Below are 18,637 nucleotides of genomic sequence, written 5' to 3'. Positions count from 1 at the left end.
CCAGCACTTAGAACAGTGCTTGGCACACAGTGAGCGCTTAACAAATGCCATTATTATTATTACTACTACTTCTTTTCAGGTACCAAAGAAGCACCTGGATAGTGGAGGCAGGTCTAGCCCAGCTGTGAATCAGCCCTGGGAATGAACTGAAACCGCTGTCAACCTGTGTGAGTGATCTTGCCCCGGTTTCTGTCCTGGCTTGGCAGGTCTTCCTTCCCCTACTGGTCCCGCTCTCACCTCCAGTATTACAAAACAAGGGAAGTCGAATGGCAACAACGCCCGACCCCTGGAAGATTATTTCGTGAATTTAAGCATATGACACCAGCACAGCTCTCCACTCTCCTCCTCCTACTTGGAGGAGCCGCATGGCTTAGTGGAAAGAGATTGAGCCTGGGAGTCGGTCTGAGTTCTAATTTCGGCTCCACCACATGCCTGCTATGTGACCTCGGGCAAGTCACCTAACTTCTCGGAGCCTCAGTTACCTCATTTGTAAAATGGGGATTCAATACTTGTTCTCTCTCCTATTTAGACCGTGAGCCCTGTGTAGGACAGGGACTGTGTCTGACCTGATCATGCTGTATCTTCCCCAGAGCTTAGAACAGTGCTTGACACATAGTAAGTGCATAACAAATTCTAAAATTATTATTATTATTATTACTGACATATAATGAGCTGGGAAGTGGAGGGAGGTTCCAAGAAGAGGCCGCCAACTTACACTCTCTCAGCCAGGTGGAGTTGGGGGAGAAATGTTTCTGGCTTTCACCCTTGGACTCCACACTCTTCTCGACGCAGAATTCGCCTTCCCTCAGCTTCCTTAACTGCGCTTGGGGAACGCTACTGCTCCATGACTACCCTCTCCCCTCGCCAGTTTGTATGTGCTGCAGGGCGGGGGGGTTGGGGACGGAAAGTGAGGGAGGATGACACGGGAGAAATACCCTTTGGAAAAAGCCCAGTACAGGAGGTGTCTAGGTGGGGGAAAATGGGCCTTTAGATGGCCCTCCAAAACAAGGCCTGCTAAAAGAAAAGGAGCAGGGTTGGGGACAGAGCAGGCTTCAACAACACAAGAATGGAAGAAAGATCTTTTTCTAAGGGTATCACAAAGCCTGCTGGTTTGCTAATGGCAGCTACGTTAGGCAGGTAAACTTTCCATTTAGCTTTAACAGGAGTTCTGCTTTAGCAGCAGCCCACACAGGTCTTTTTCTGAGCTTGTAATTTCTTTTTTTAAGTTAAAGGCCAAAAAAAGAGAGCCCAGAAGAAGGATGCCTGGGGGCCCCTGTGCAGCTAGGGCCAGGCCAGTACAAAGAGGAACATCTTGCAGGGAAGATAAATGGGGAGGGTTGTTGCCTATTTCTTTAAATGTAATGTTAATGCCTTGTAATCAGCTTTAATTTTTAAACAGACCCGGGGCCTCCTGTCCATTTCCCCTAATTCAGGGCACGTGGAATGGAGCTGGCCTAGTGCTAAAACCGGGACAACGTCAGCTGTGACAGCTGGGCAGACTAAGTCCTGCCAGCCCAATAATGGAGTGTGTTCTCTCCCAACTCTTTCCATAGGATGGTGCAGAGGGACAGGGAAAGGAGTAGGGGAAGAGGGAGAGGATGACCAAGGAGGAAAAAAGAAGTGGGGGCAGGAGGAAATAGAGGAGGAGTGAGGGAGGGGAAAGGTATAAGATGAGCTTTGAGGGAGAGGAGGAGGAGGGAAAGGGAGGAGGAAGAGAGAGGGGAAGGGGAGAAGGAGGGAAAGAGAAGAGGGAGAGGAAGGAAGAAGGAAGCAGAGGAAGAGAAGGAGGTATGAGGGATAGGCCTGGGTGGAAGAAGAGAGTGGGAGACCAGAGTGAGGGAAGGGAAAGAGAAGGGAGAGGACTTTAGGAAGAAAATGAGAGGGAAGTAAAGAAGAGGGAGGGGGAGGAGAAGAGGAGGGAAGGAAGGGGGAGAGAGAAAAGGAGAGAGGAAGCGATGAAGTAGGGAAGAATCCCTTGCAAAGCACCACCTATTACCCAGTACAGCAATTTCCCCACTTACTGGTGAACCCACACGCAGAACCCATACAGCTAGGTATGCTAAATGATGAGCCTCACCCGACAGCCACACGTGGGCTGGGTAAGCTGGAGGCAACAGACTCCTCAGTCTGAGATGTTCACTGCGGGGTGGAGGGGTCCTCCACGACGAACCCTAAGCCTAGTGGCAGGCTCTCAGGGGGCTTGGGAATTAAAGGGAAAGCCTAGGCAAGCACTTGGTGGAGAGGAAAGCTTCATTGGAGTCTCTTTTTCATTCCAGTTGATGGGCAGAAGCTGTAATCATTGGGAGCCACCAGAGTAGTAGATGTGGTGTATAAGTGCTTACTATGTGCCAGACACTGTACTAAGCCACTGGGGTGGATACAAACAAATCAGACTGGACACAGTCCCTGTACCATTTGGGACTCACAGAATTCAATCCCCATTTTATAGAAGAGGTAACTGAGGCCCAGAGAAGCAAAGTGACTTGCCCAAGTGACTAATCCCAGCTCTGCCATTTGTCTCCTGGTTGACACTGGGCAAGTCACTGCACTTCCCTGTGCCTCAGTTTCCATGTCTGGAAAATGGAAATTAAGACTGTGAGCCCCGTGTGAGTAATGGACCGTGAATGACCTGATTAACTTCTAACTACCCCAGTGCTTAGTACAGTGCCTGGTATCCAGCAAGCGCTTAAACTACTATAAAAAGGAGCTTACTGTACATTTCAACACCTTAACGGAACTCATAACAAGGTGGGTAGCCAGGGACTCAGCAGAGAGGAAGGAGGAAGAAGGGGTTGGTGAGGTTCACCCTATAGTGAGCTGATCATTTTTAGTGTGTCAGCAGGGCACATAACTAAACAACGCACACTCAATCTGAGGTGTGTTGGTGCTTGACAAGTCCTGTGTGAGCTACGTGATGCTCCCTCTTTGGTCAGAAAGGAACACAATAGGAACTGCTGACAAACCACATTGAGGAAGCAAGCTTCCCAAAACATCCCAACCCAGCCCCTACTCCTTTTGCACAAATTTCACCCAAGTCACCAATATAGGTAGAGGCAAATGACATTCGGGAAGCGGATGGGTGAAATTGAGCAAAAGTGGTGGAAAACTGACATCTTAGAGACACTTGATATCAATCTGGACTTCCAAGAGCTTCAAAAACATCCCCTGCAGATAGAACAAACTCTAGCATCTCTGCCATTTCTCTTTCTCCTTTCTACCCTGTCGGCCATTTGGCTACTTGTTGACATCTCCACCAGAGGAGTGGGGGGAGGGAGCAGAGGGAGAGAGAGGAGATGAAAGGGAAATCAGTCAATTTTACTACTCGCTAGCAGCCCTAGTGAAAGGTTTGGTTACCACTAAGGGCTAAAATGAGGTCTGGAAATCCTCTGTGGATTTCAATGATCTGTGCTTTCCCTGTCCCTCATTACCGGGGATAATCGAGAGACAGCTATGTTAATTTGCAGTGAGGCCCAGAGCCTTGATGCAGCTCCCGGGTGTCAGAAGCCAAGTGCAATTCTGATTCTCCCTTTATTTTCTTGGAAAATAGGGGTTCAGGGAGACTCTTCCCCCACCCTCCCCCCTGAATGCGACTGACCCAGTCTCAGCTTGGGAGTGAGATGGATCAGTGGAAACGCGAGTATTGAATTGAGGGGCTCTGCCCCATGGAGAGGGGTAGGTTTTGCTGGGTAAAGAACAAAAAAGTAGGCGAGGCACTGATCTCATCCAATATCTTCTTCCTCGCTCCGGTCAACCCATCCTGGACCGCGATGTCACTTGCGAAAATCTTTCAACCGAGCCACACTTTGAAGTCCTGTTATGGCTTCCAAACAAGGCAACATGGCCCAGTGGAGTCAGGGAACCCGGGTTCTAATCCCAGCTCTACCACTTGCCTGCTGTGCGACCTTGGGCAAGTCACTTCACTTCTCTTCTCAGTTTCCTCATCTGCCAAATGGGGATAAAGTACCTGGTTCTCCCTCCCCCTCAGATTGCGAGGACTTAAATATTACAATTAATGAATAAGAGCATCATCAGGTCCACTATCAAAGAGAAAGCACACGGAAGGACAATGGTCACATCAACATCAAACAGAAACTCCTTACCATCAGCTTTAAGGCACTCAATCGGCTCTCCCCCTCCTACCTTATCTTGCTGATCTCCTACTACAACCCAGTCAGCACACTTTGGTCCTCTAATACCAACCTATTCACCGCTCCTTGATCTCGTCTAACTCATCGCAACCCCTTGTCCACAAATTTACTCTATCCTGGGACTATCTCCCCTTTGTATCTGACAGACCATCACCCCACCCCCACATCTTCAAAGCCTGACTAAAATCATATCTCCTCCAAGAAGCCTTCCCTGACTAACCCCTCATTTCCCCCACCCTATTCACCTGTCCTTAAGAGTTGTTTATGCACTCGGGTCTGTTTCTCTTAAGCACTCCACCTCCAATCCCACAGTACATATCCTTATAATCCGAAAATAGCTATTCTCTGCCATCTCCCCTATTCGTAATTTATTATAATGAATATGCCCCCACTAGACTGTAAGCTCTTTCAGGGTGGGGATCCTGTCTACCAACTCTATTGACCTGTACTCTCGCAAACACTTAGTACAATGCTCTGCAGACCATAAAAGCTCAATAAATAATACTGATCGAGTGACTGATTCTTTTAACCTGACCAACTCTGCCCTTAGCATGGCCTACTTTGATTCAAATGCTGGCTCCTAAAACCATCTCCCATTGGTCACTGTCCTGCTGCTTAGGGGCAGAGGCTCCATATGCCACAGACCCCACTCCCCTCCCCCATCAGCAGACCCCAAACCTCCGCCTCAGGCCAGAAAGGCAGCTGATCTCTCCCTTTCAGTGCCCCCGTGCCAGAAGGAAGGGTCGTAATCAGCACAACTGTACCCGTGAATTCTGAAGGGGCCGGAGCTTCTTCCCAGCTGCCGCCCATTTCCAGGCCACGGCCAGGCAAAAAGGTACCACCGTCCACCACCAGCCCATTCTTTCTGCCAAACTCAGCCAACAACAGTGAGACCCACTGGTGTCCAGCTAAATTGCCACCATCCCCTCCCCCCCACACACAAACAACCCCCAGAGGGGGCAAACATGAGCATCAGGGAATGACAGAGAGGAGCAAAGAGTCTTCAGGGGCAGATGCTCTTCCTGGCTAGGAGGGAAAATGTGGTTTGAATCTGTTTAAGTTTTTTGGGTCTTGAGCGGGGTGTCAGTATAGAGCAAAGGCCTCCAATATAGAGCAGGAAGGTGACGGGAGAAGAGATTGGCTCCTGGCTCTCCCAAACTAAAGGAAACTGGTCTCTCCCAGATGTATTGTGCTTTCCAAGCACTTAGCACAGTGCTCTGCACACAATAACTGCTCAATAACTATGACTGAATGAATAAGATCTGCGCCTAATCAGTTGAAGCTCCTTGTGGGCAGGGAACTGTTCTACCAACTCTGTTGTACTGTACCCTCCCAAGCCTTTAGTACAGTGTTCTGCACACAGTAAGTGCTCAATAAATACCACTGGTTGACTGACTGCTTGATTGATAAAGGAGGGCAGCCACGGAACGAAAGCAACCCCCCACAAACCTTTGAGGTGAGAGATGCCGGCAGCTATAGTTAGGACGGCATCCCCGGCACCGAGAACCACAAGACCATTTGCCCTTAGCTCAGACTTGGGCACTTTCCAAGTTTCGGCCAACATCCCAGAACCATTTCTGGTTCAATTTCCAACAAGCCTGCTGTATCCAGGGATTGGAATTGCCAGAGAGTAGGGCTGACTGGCTTTGTCAGATGCCTAAACATTTGCGCCCTGATGGAGCCTCGCTCTAGTCCAGGGAGAGGCTGGGCTTGTATGCCCGCCTACTTGGCTTCCAGCAGATTGGTGGGGTGGGGTGAGGGAGTAGGGGGTGAAGGAGGGGTGTCACAGCTCTCTGAGCCCTGCAGACACTCTTTCCCTCTGCTCCCACGGAGGGAGTGACAGCCGGAATTGATAACAAAGCTTCCTTCCAGCCCTGGGGGAAATATTTTAGCCGATTACATAATCAACAGCAGCAACTGCACTTCCGCTGAATGCCGCATATCCAGAGACCTTCCCTTTATCCTTGCAGGGTTTTTAATTGCGCTGGGGCGAAGACAGGCAGAGAGACTGAGGGTGCGGCAAGCAGCTCTCCTTTTCCCCGGGGTCTATGCGATTGTGAAAGTGACTCAGAGAATCGGGTTTAGTGTACCGATTTAATGGGGCCTTGGGGAAAACTTTCCAAGGAAGTCCACAGCCCTCGAAAAATGGGCAGGTTCCTGTCAGGTGTTTATCCTTCTACCTTTCAAAATGTGACTCTTCCTATAGCCTTGGACAGCTCTGCCTGGTGCATGGAAGCTGTCCCCGCCCTACATCCAGAGAATGTCCGGCTCCACTTCTTTCTCTCTAGTCATCAATATTTCTCAGGCCTTGCCTGACGCCCTTCTAAAGCCTAAAGTCTGTCTGGCTTGTGGAAGAGTAGGTTGGTTCATCTCTCCTCTGTCTTCGCAACTTCAAAGGAAGAAAACCCACATCCACTGTAACATTTGATTTGATTTGATTATAAGACCAGTATAAAAGTCATCGCAAGAAAGAGGAATCCTGCTCTGTGAATTGGTCTTCCAGGGCACTTTCTTTTGCCCAAGCATGACCTCATCCTTGGAGCCGTTCATTGTTTGAAACTCATCGAACTCAATCTTACTAAACGAGGAAGACGAGCCGGGTGGTTCCGTGTTACCGAGGCTCACAGTGGACTACCGAAATGCAAGTCGAGATGCTTACCGGTGGAGGGGGATTCAGGCACCAAACGAGGAAAAGGTGCCGTAGGATACAGGAAATGGGGACACTTGGCCGACACAGGCGGAACAGATCACCCTGTCCCTCTTAGCAACCGTATGAACACATAAATATGATAAATGGGATCAAATGATCAATCCTTACAGAGGGCAAAGGAAAAGCTGGGTCAATGGCCCCACAGCAAATTCTAAGCCAACTCAAAAAGGCCAGAGATCTAGAGAGAGACACTGCCCCCTCCTCCACCCCCCAACACACACACATGACATCCCAAACACTCCTCTGTCGAAGAAACCATCAAACTGCATTCATCTTGGAAACCTTCTCCCAAGGAAATCCACTCTCCAAGGAACCCCCCCACCCCCACCCCGGTAACTAGGCTCAAAGAAATCAGAAAAGTCCGAGAGGGGCTTTGTTTCCTAAAGCAACCCTAATGACGGCACCGGTCGGGAGTGGGAGAAGTGACTGGGCTTCACCATTATTCAAACCACTTTCCAAAGACTTAAAATGAGGGAAGATTGAAGCTCATTGCCTCCTAGATCAGGGGGTTCTAGGCACCGGATGATTGCCCAAGCAAAGCCACACTTGGAGTTACAAAGCTCAACCCTTTTGGGGGAGGGGACGGTGCAGGGAGAAAGGGAAGGTAAAAGGGGAAAGGGAAGGGTGGGGTTATTTTTATGATCAGGCATGCCTTGAGAGTTTAAGTGGAAACAGAGAAGAAATCCAATCAAATATTTATGCCCTCTTACCATTAGCATCTTGGACTCCAGTAAGTGCTCCAACGGCTGCTGCGGTTTCCCCAGACAGGACGATCTGTCCTCCCCCCTGCAGAGTGGCTTCGGCCAACGTGGCGACGGCGTGGGCGGCGGCTTCACTGTAACCCCGGGGGCAAGACAGAGGGGACAGCTTAGATGAGTTGCAGCCAAGCAGAGTCGTTATTCGTTACGGTATTTATTACGCGTTTCCTATACCGCACTATTCAGGCACAGTACTTAGTGCTGGGGTGGATACAGGATTATTAGATTAGATCCAGTTCCTGTCCCATGTGGGTTGAACAGGCTAAGTCGGAGGGAGTAGGATTAAACCCCCACTTTACAGATGAGGAAACTGAGTTCCAGAGACATTAAGTGACTTTCCCAAGCTCACGCACTGTAGGCAGCTGGCAGCATCGAGATTAGAACCCAGGTCCACTGACTCCCAGGCCCATGTTCTTCCCACTTGGCCACCATGCTTCAATGTTTCTGCTCCCTTGCAGGACCCTAGCCTGGGAGTCCGCTGTTATTATTAGTTAGGTCCTAGGAAGCCACAATGCACTAAGAATGGAATTAAGTCAGCATCATCAGAATCATTATGGCACCATTACTGGTAATCGGTCGTTTTTAATTATTGTCAGGGAATATTTAATTGCTAGAAAAATAGTACTGAGTTCAAAATGTTGCTAGGCCCATGGCAGTATCTCCCGAGGATAGCGATATTCATATTTGGATAGAAGAGGACATCTATTAGGGGAAGGCCCATTTAACTCAATGCTCACTGAGCATCTGGCACTAAATAGGGAACTCTAATATAACCCAGCTCCACAAATGCTTTCTTTTCTACCAAGATTTCCCTTCTACTCTCCTTGTACCACATCTAAAACAGTCTTCTCGGGGGCAGAAGTGAATTACCAGCTGAAAAGAGGAAATGGAACAATAAGGATTTGGAATCCAGCCGGTACTCAACAAATGTTAAACAAGGTAATTTGGGTCACATTGAAATGATTCAGAGGGAGTTACACAGAACCTCTTCCTACCACCTCCCAACCTTTCTCTAATTCTGGCTGCTCCTGCAGGCACCACTAAAGTTTTTATTAATAATTAAAAATTAGCAGTAAATGTCAGAACCTCCCTGTTTCTGCAAACACAGCAAAGCCAGTCGTCTCTTTAACTGTGCTGAGGCAGCAGCCCAAACTCTTTGAAGAATGGGGAGAAAGACACTTCTTTTCATCAATCAATCAGTGGTATTTACTGAGCGATTACTATGTGCCGAGCACTGTACTAAGCATTTGGGCGAGAACAATACAACAGAATTAGCAGACACATTCTCTGGCTGTAATGAGCTTATGGACTAGAGGAGGTTTAGGATGCTGATCTCCCCTTTTATTCCTCTTCTATTTTCCCCAGAACCACCCCTGTCTCTCTCAGTGGGGAGGAGTGTCGGGTTTGTGTAGGCAAAAATAATAATAATAATTGTGGTATTTATTAAGTGCTTACTATGTGCCAGGCACTGTACTGAGCATTGAGGTGGATACAAGCAAATTGGGTTGGATACAGTCCCTGTTCCACATGGGGCTCACAGTCGTAATCCCCGTTTATATATGAGGTAACTGAGGCACAGAAGTGAAGTGAATTGTCCAAGGTACCACAGCGGGAAAGTGGTGGAGCCTGAATTAGAAGTCAGGTACTTCGGACTCCCAGGCTCCTGCTCTATCCACCTGGCTATGTTATTTCTCAAGGTGCTAACTTGAACATTTGACTAGCAGCACAGAGGATGGTGGAGACATGTGGGTGCGACAGGGCCCGGTCGGGGTGGGGGGGATGAGGGAGGGTGTGGGGTGTGCGTGTGTGTTGTTCAAGCACAGGATTCAGTGAACCAAATGTTCATGAATTTCTAGTGGCCAGGGTGAAGGAGTCAGCTGTCAGAAGAATCATGTTTAAAAATGAAAAACTTTCCCAAGTTGTTTACCAACACCAACTCGGAGTGTTAGAAGAGCTGAAAGACTCCATGGTCTTTTAGCCCTCCTGCAGTCCATCACCATACCCAAGGCTTTCTTCAAAGCCTTAGTGAAGACACATCTCCTCCAAGAGACTCTTTGACTAAGCTCTCCTTTTCTCTTCTCCCACTCCTTCTGAGTCACCCTGACTTGCTCCCTTTATTCATTCTCCCTACCAGCCCCCAGCACTTAGGTCCATAACTGTCACTGATTTACTTATATTGTCTGTCTCTCCCTCTACACTGTAAGCTCCTTGTGGGCAGGGAATGTGTCTGTTTATTGCTATATTGTTACTCTTCCAAGAGTTTAGTACAGTGTTCTGCACACAATAAGCGCTCAATAGATACCACTGATGATGATGCCCTTCCTGCTCCTACCTGGAACTCCCTCCTTCCTCATATCTCAAGCAGTTATATTTATTGAATGCTTACTGCTTGCAGAGCACTGTACTAAGCAAAAGCAACACAGTTCCTTGCCCACAGTGAGCTTAAAGTATAGAGGGGGAGACAGGCAATAACAGAAATAATTTTTAATATAGCATTTAATATAGCATTTATAGATATGTACATAAGTGCTGTGGGGATGAGGGTGGGGTGAATATCAAATGCCCAAAGGGCACAGATCTAAGTGCATAAGTGATGCATGAACAAAGGGTCAGAGATTTGAGAACAAGACCCAGCAAGGTGTGCTTGAGAAGAATGAAAAGCGAACTGAGGTGCAGTGGGAGAAGACAGTGTACAGGTGAGAGAGAACTGATGGATGCCTAAAAGTCAATGACCAATGGCCAGGACTTTCTGTTGGATGCGAAGGAGAATAATAATAATAGTACTTGTTAAGTACTCACTGTGTGTCAAACACTGTTCTAAGCACTCAAGATAATCCAGTTGGACACAATCCCTTGCCCACATGGGGCTCACAATCTAAGAGGGAGGGAGTAGGGTTTAATTCTCATTTTACAGATGAGCAAACTGAGGCATAGAGAAGTTACTTGACTTGCCCAAGGCCACAGAGCAGATCAATGGAGGTTCCCGGACTTCCAGTCCCGTGTTCTTTCCACTAGGCCACGCTGCTTCCCAAATAACAACTGGAGCGTTTTGAGGGCTCGGGGAGGCATGTGGAGAACAGTGTTTTAGAAAAATGATCCAGGCAGCAGAGTGGAGAACCGCCTGGAGAGGGGAGAGGCTGGAGACCAGAGAGGAGCCTGATACACATTTCATATCAGTGCAGGAGGCTGGTTTGGATTTTTCAATTTAAATTCATTTGCTCCTATAAACAAAAAAAGTGGGGTGGGGGTGGAGGGCGGGGGGAACTTCCAATCTGAGAAACATCTAGTCATAGCGAAAGGGTTTCTGGTGTAGTCCGGTCATTCTCCTTACCGGAGGGCCAATAGCCAGAATGAGTCACTCACCAGTCTAGGAGTAGCCTGGCCTAGTGGCTAGAGCACGGGCCTAGAAGTCAGAAGGACCTGGGTTCTAATCCCACTCCGCCGCTTGTCTGCAAGTCACTTAACTTTTCTGTATCTCCGTTACCTCATCTGTTAAAATGGGGATTAGTAATGTGAGCCCCATGTGGGACATGGACTGTTTCCAACCTGATTAGCTTATATCTACCCCAGGGCTTACTACAGTGCCTGGAACATAGTAAGCGCTTAACAAATACCATTAAAAAAACAAACCAAAAACCAGTCACTGTCATGTGAGCAGGAGGAAAACCATGACCTGGATCTCTTCTGCAGACTATTATCTTGCATTTACATAGCAGTTTATGGCTTCAAAGGGCTTTATGAGTATTCATTAAAGAGGATATAATTCTTGATTACTGGGTGCCTGGATGCTTCTTTCTTAATTTCCACCAGTGAATAATATCGCCAGCCTCACATTGCTCCTAAAAGCAATTAAAACATTTAACACCCTAACCTGTCACGTTTCGGGAAGCTGACCAACAAACTATTTAGAGGGCTGCTGTGTCATGTTTTCTAGAAGAAGGAGGGGGATTTACAAGGATCTTTGCAGGAAATTAAGATCTTTGTTTTCCTCTGTTCTTAGCTGCTACTCCTGCCTGGCTTTATGTTACCACGCTCCTTTATGACGTAATCTAAGCGGCAATCAATGGAGATGTCAGAGCGGGGAGACGCTGGATTCGGGCTCGTGCGAGCAATCTCTCACACTGGCGGGAGTCTTCAGAGAGACAACAAATCATAACCCTGAGTAAAATGCCTTCCATAGACAAGTCTCCAAAGTCTCCAAACAGGGGCGTGGTGGGAGATGAGTTTGGAGTAGCGTTTGCCAAAGGAGATGTTCCGAACAAACAGGAGTGATATGTGTATGAGCAAGCTGAGATTCCAAGGCTTAGAAATGAGGGGAAGGCCTATGAGGTCAACCCCTCCAAGCCAGGAAAAGCAATATTCACTGTTCAGCTGGTTCAGGGCCCAGAGACACGCTGACTCCTCGTGGTCAGCAGGCTCTGGCCCTTCCAAATCTACTCTGCGGAACTGAAGCTGAAATAACGAAAGCCCGCTATTACAAAAGATTGTTTTTACCGAAAGAGAGAGGCAGGGGTCAGCGACAACCTTAATTCTCCTCAGCCAAGGGAAGCCTCCTCAGGTCCAGGTAAGTGTCATGGTCTGCTCTGGGGCAAATTCTTCCAGGGGAAATGCCCACCCAGGAAAGACTTTGCAAAGGAGCATGGTTGAGGAAAGGAGAGTGAGGGTGGGCCTTGGGGTAGCCCCGCAAACAACCGAGGCGAGGACCAATTTTGGACGGGCGAGAAGTAAAATATTTAATGCTCTTTTCCATCAGTCAGTGGTATTTATCCAGGGCTTACTGTGCGCAGAGCACCGTTCTAAGTGCTCGGAGAGTAGATTTTAACCCTTTGAGACTGTGTCACCTGGGGAAAAGGGATTGGCAAAAAGGCTTGCTAGGCCGGTCTAAGGGAGACAGGTCCCGGAACTTGGCTGAGAACAGGTCTGCCCTGGACTGGTCCTGATCCCCTCTTTCTCGTGGAGTAGAAACGGCTGGACTCCTGCCCAACAAAGGAGCTCCTCTGCCTCATTCCCCTAACCTGTTATTATCCACCTCACCTTTCATTTTTCACCCTGGGCCCACATCTGCTGTTTACAATGCTGCAGCCCTGCAGGTGATTATTAGAGAATCATTCCCTCTGTGTTAGCCTCCGAAGGAAAGAGAGCCCAAGCCCCGGAAATCGTGGTCACACTACTTCAGTAAGGCCCAGATTTCTCAGATGTGTTCCCAAAGAAACACTTCACTAATAAAGAGAGTCAGTCCTCTAGATTGTAGGCTTGTTATGAGCAAGGAATTATCTGCTAATTCTGTTGCACCGTACTCTCCCAAGTGCTTAGAACAGTGCTCTGTACATAGTAAATGCTCAATAAATACCTCTGATTGGAAACAGGGACACGAATGGCCTTATCCTCTGTGGAAAAGGCACAGGGTTTTCATTTTGTTTAGCAGTAACCACAAAGGTCTCTGGAGGCATATTCCAGAGTAAGGTAAATGGGGTTTAGAGCAAAGGTTTTAATGAACGACTGTCTCAAGGGGTCACAGGCGCCCGCTCCCACCCCCTCCGGCTCCCAATTTCAGTAGCTTCCCTCTCCTTCCCATACTGTTGGTTACAAAGGTGCAGGCCATCCTCAACCGGCCCCAGAAGTGGGTTATTCCCAGTGCGTGTCCTTCTGTGATTCTCTTTTTTTTTTTTGGTATTTGTTAAGCGCATACTCAGTTCCAGGCACTAAGTGCTGGGATAGATACTAGCCAAGCAGACTGGACACAGTCCCTGTCCCACATGGGACTCACAGTCTCCACTCCCATTTTACAGATGAGGTAACTGAGGCACGGAGAAGTGAAGCAAGTTGCCCAAGGTCACATAGCAGACAAGTGGCAGAGCTGGGATTAGAGCCCAGGTCCTTCTGACTCCCAGGCCTGTGCTCAATCTACTAGGCCACGCTGCTTTCTCTTCATCAGGGTCGCTCTGTACAGTCTCCCCCACTTTCCTAATTTGCAAGGGTTGGGCCGACTTGATTGCAAGTGGATTTCAACATTTCGGTGCTACTGTGAAGGCAAACTACACCCTCCCTTTATTTGGCATAAACATGGGAGCTACCGCAGCTGGATTAGTGTGCGTTAACAAGACCTCCGGGGAGACCGTTTCCCTCCCCGGTCCTTGCAGTGAAGGGATCTGGAATGTGCCTCATATTTTCCACTGTGCGTGGAGTTCCCAGGACACCCACATTTAACCGGAATAGTCGACTATTGGCTGGAAGCCTTGACAACGCTCTATACTTGTTGTCCGGTCCCTCACTTCAGTGGAGGCAGGTGGGAGGAGTGACGCATTGCCAGTCTAGAGGCAAGGGGAACCCTGATTTCTACTGCCCTGGGTTCCCAGTGTACATCCGGGGGTCAGAGGTCAGGAGTCCCATACTACGGAGAAGTTACATAATCCAGTAAACTGAGCAGCGAGGTGCTAATCCCAGCTCCGTCCCTGACTGTCTGGATGAGGGGGTCATTTAATAATAACAGTAGTAACAATAATAACTGTGGTATTTGTTAAATGCTTACTTAGTGCCAGACACTGCCCAAGGTCTGGCACTAAGTGCTGGGATGGATACAAGCAAATCGGGTTGGACACAGTCCCTATCCCACATGGGGCTCACAGTCTTAAACCCCATCCCCCCCCCCCCCAGTTTTAGGGATGAGTTAACTGAGGCCCAAAGAAGTTAAGTGACTTGCCCAAGGGCACACAGCAGACAGGTGGCAGAGCTGGGATTAGAATCCATGTCCTTCAGACTCCCAGGCCCCTGCTCTATCTACTATGCCATGCAAATCCCCTCTTGTGGCTTCAAATTCTGTCATCTGTAAAATGGGAGAGGAGAATAATACCAAAGGCCAGATGTTGTGAAGAAGAGATAAGGAAGATTACCTGCAAAATCTTCTTCAAAGTGCTAGTTAAACATTTGCTAATTGTTTTCTCAACACTCATTCCCTCCTCCCTGTTCCACCCCCACATTCAGGAAGGGGAATCCCTTCCTTCATGATGGGACAGTTGCCTTAATCTACCCTTTGATAGTGGAAGGCCTGAGGCAGTGCCCAGCAAAAATGCTCAGCCAAGGACAAGGTAAATTAAATCCTTAGGAGAGCTCCTAGAACTGATCGTTATACCCTGGGGAATGGGACTTTTAAAGAGATAAGGTCAGAAATCAGGAACGAAACCTCAGTTCCATGGCTAAGCAACTGTCTAAAAATGCAGCGTGAGCCTAGCGGAAAGAGCACAGGCCGAGTGTCATGGAACCAGGGTTCTAGTCCCAGATCTGCCACTTGCCCATGTGACCTTGAGCAAGTCATTTAATTTTGTGACTCAGTTTTCTCATATGTAAAATGAGGATTAAATACCTTTTCTCCCTCTCCCCTCAGACTGTGGGACATGTGCCTGGTCTGATTGGAGTCTCTCTATCCTACTGCTTAGCACAGAGATCGGCACATAGTAAACGATTAACATATACCCCAATTATTATTATGGGATGGTCCAGAATAGTATGTTCCCCTTGTGACCTGGCCACTGACTAGTTCTGTGATGCTTGGTAGACTGTCACCACTGTTTAGGAGAAGCAAGAATCATTAATCTAATCACTTCATGAGGCACTCCATATATGTACTACGCTGAATGGACAACTCCACTCGGTGAAATTCCTTCATATTAAAACCCCTTCTTTCTCAGTGACCTCCATCTTTGTCCCAAGTCATCTTCTGGCAAGTCCCAAAGCCCCACGAGACCTCTGTCTCTTGAACCTTGCCTTCCCCTGACTTTGGTTAATTACAACTTGATTATGGAGCTCGTGGAAAACACAAAAGTGCTATATACACAAAGAATAGGAAAAATGGTGTCACAAATCGGAGTTTGGATAGATATAACAAATGGACATGTCTTCTAAGCACAAGAAGCTTACTCTCCAAGAGTGGAGACAGAGCAGTGTGGCTTAGTGGAAGAGCATGGGCTTGGGAGTCAGAGGTCATGGGTTCTTATCCTGGCTCCTCCATCTCTCAACTGTGCAACTTTGTCCAAGTCACTTACACTTACCTTCTCTGTGCCTCAGTTCTCTCATCTGTAAAATAGGGATTAAGACTGAAAACCTCACGTGGGGCAACCTGATTACCTTGCATCTACCCCTGCGCTTAGAACAGTGCTTGGCACATAGTAAGCACTTAACAAATACCATCATTATTATTATGTTAAAAAAAGTCTTCACAAAATAAAAAGGAGTCACTACAACCCCAGAAAACAGTCACTATTTATAAATGCTATGTTTCTGCTTGCCTCCACCATTAGTTTCAGTGGATATCTCTGAAGGACAAAGTCTAGAAAAGTGTAGGTGCCAGGGGATTGAGTGTGTGGGGACTGCAAGCCACCCTACGACATCCCACTCGCTGGGAGTGTGACAACCCCCTCAGGACCAGAGGCCAATTGATGCCTGGGGAGAGGCCCAGGCGCCCTGTGTTTTCCTTTACCTGTTGAGCGCCATGGTGACGGTCGCTCCCTGCTGCATCTCCTGAGAAGCTGCCACTGCTGCCTGGGCCAATGATGCCACGGCCTGGGTAGCTTCTGAAGCCTGCGTCGTCTGGATGGTCATCTCGCCCCCTTGTAACGTGGCCCAATTTTGCTCCACCTGTGGCCAAACAGACAGGAAAATCAGAGGCCCTGGCCACAACAATCCTAAGTGCTTGCCCCCTTCAGGGAAACGATACAGTGGGGGAGAAGAAAAGGGCCCTAGCCAGTGCATGATGCTGCAAATAGACCTGCTTACACACTGCTTTGCTTACCCTGTTCTTGCGTCTCAGGGTGATAGCGGTGTTGATGCGCTCTCGTCTTCTAAGGGAAGCTGTTCGGAACCTTACCATGGAGCTAAAAATGGATCTTAGGCCTAGAGGGGCAAGGCAATGAAATAATCTCCTACAGAGGAAAGGTTTATTCCCATCACCCACAGTGCACAAGAGACTGAGCTGACGGAAAGTGTCCCTTCTGTTAATCTACTTCCCGTACCCCAAAAAGCCCCGGGGGGTTCCCAGGCAACCAGGTCACGGCAATGCTCGAGTGGGGAAATGAGAAGCTACTATCCCCTCCCTAAGAGTTGAAGGATTATATCAGACTCATGCTCAAAGCCCCATCAACTACTCAGAAAGGGGTTTTTCTTGGAGTTGCACTGTATTTTTTTTTTGGACGGGGGTGCAGGGTTTGGTCATATCACAACATTCATTTCATTTCTCCGGGGCATAATGCAATGGTAATAACAACCCAGGAAAGCAATCATTCCAGCCAGAAATCTTTTAGCCTGCAGGCAGAGAAGGAAAAGGCATTTGAGATGGACTAGGGCCCCTGATGGTGTCTCTTTAAAGAGGAAATTAAATTCCCAAGCATTGATAGCCACACAAAGAGACAGGAGATGCTTTACTTTCTCGCCCGCTCTGGATAAGCAGAGGGGAAAGGCTGAGAAGTAGGAGGAAAATGAGGAGGAAAAGAGGGCGTCCTCCGGGAAACAGATAAAGGCAGTCATCCTGGGAGCCTAGGAAATCCACACAAAACACTTTTAAAGGGGGGAAAAAAGGGAGGGAGGGAGGGAGGTGGAGGGCAGAGTGGTGATGGAAGGGAAGACAGAAAATCCCATGTGGAAGTGAAGCCCATTTCGAGATGCAAGCAGAGCCAGGCAGTCTGTTTGGATGACAGAAGATAATTCGGCTCCAGAGTCGTGTTTGCAGCTTGTCAAGCACTGCCACCTATTGCCAACCAATACCCCATCCCCTTCGGCAGCCTGAATTCTTCCACTGGGCTCCATCCTTATGCAGTCACAACCTCCGGAAGCTTGGGTCACGTGACTGCCAGAACAATAAATCTACCCAGGAGAAATGCCCCAAATACCCACTCCTGCTTTTGGGGGCATTTCTCTCGGGTAGATTAGGAGTGGAAGTCAGGCCCAAGAGTAGCTCTTTTCCCCCCGAACGAATCTGGATGCTTGGGCCTTACTGATAATAAAGATTAGTCGAGGAATTAGGAAGTCTGAGGCATAGCCCCAGCTTTGACACTGCTTCCCAGGGTAATCTTGTCACTTCCATCTTTCCAAGCCAGTTTTTCATTCGGAAAGTGGGGTAAAATTAACTGCCTTCAGCAGTCATGAAGCAAAGATGAAAAAGATGACAGAGGCCCCCAACAGCCAATTCATTTTTATTACACAAATGAGTGAAAATCAAAATCATGGTTCTTATGGCACATTCAATTATGGCACAATGACTGCCTCCATCAAAACACTTAAATTCTGGTAAAGAAATCCCTGGACACTGCCTCTGGACAAGTTACTCCTTTACTTTGTCCTTTAGTTTCCGAACTAGTGGAATGGGCTAACGGTAGTTTGACAACCGATAAAGAGTTTGGAAATCCACACATTCTACATATAAATTTATGAAATTATTAATTACCCATTCAAAAGCTCTCGACTAAGAACTCTAATCCAGATAATACCCACATTTCACATCTTACAATTAGCATGTAGCTAAGTGAGACCCAGGCTCAGTGTCTTGCTTTATGTTTCTAGCAGTTAGGGTCAGAAAATGTTGGTAGAAACGTATCACTCACCTGCCACAAAACTCTCCCTTCTCCCTACACATACCCATGCCCATTCACGGTAGAGGGGTACCGAAAAGAGGACAAAGGAAATCTTCATCCTTACCTCTCCATCAGTCACAGCAGAGTAATTCACTTGTGCAACAGTGACTGTGGTTGGCAACTCAGAGGCATCAGCCAGGGTGGCCACCGTAGCGCCGGTGCCAACCTAAATAAAGGGACAAAACAGCTGTGAACAGATTCCTCATACCCCACCCCCAACCCCATCCTCCCAGGCACTCTAATTTGTGAGATCCCAACTCTTTGGCAATCCTGGGAACAAGAAAGCAACACATTCGAAGTTAGTTAACCCGCTCTCTGTTGTCCAAAATGAGGCTGTGATCAGTGCTTGACAGTCACCTAGATAGCATAGCATTCAAAAGAGAAAAGCTGCTAAGTCTCATT

At 48.0% G+C, this 18,637-nt stretch overlaps 1 protein-coding gene across 3 annotated transcripts in view; it reads right to left on the bottom strand.

Moving 5' to 3' along the window:
* Window positions 1-18,637, bottom strand: part of NRF1 (nuclear respiratory factor 1) — a 136,482-nt gene that overhangs the window by 21,679 nt on the left and 96,166 nt on the right. For all 3 annotated transcript variants that reach the window (XM_029073292.2, XM_029073291.2, XM_029073294.2), the window contains 3 exons: window positions 18,300-18,401; window positions 16,090-16,247; window positions 7,569-7,693 (listed from right to left, as the gene is read on the bottom strand). In XM_029073292.2, coding sequence (XP_028929125.1) covers window positions 7,569-7,693; window positions 16,090-16,247; window positions 18,300-18,401 — 385 coding nt within the window. The remainder of the gene's footprint in view (window positions 1-7,568; window positions 7,694-16,089; window positions 16,248-18,299; window positions 18,402-18,637) is intronic.

This window comes from Ornithorhynchus anatinus, chromosome 10 (genome assembly GCF_004115215.2).
Source record: "Ornithorhynchus anatinus isolate Pmale09 chromosome 10, mOrnAna1.pri.v4, whole genome shotgun sequence".
Taxonomy (NCBI): domain Eukaryota; kingdom Metazoa; phylum Chordata; class Mammalia; order Monotremata; family Ornithorhynchidae; genus Ornithorhynchus; species Ornithorhynchus anatinus.
Note: the sequence above shows the minus strand (reverse complement) of the source record. Positions and strands in the feature narration are given on the sequence as shown.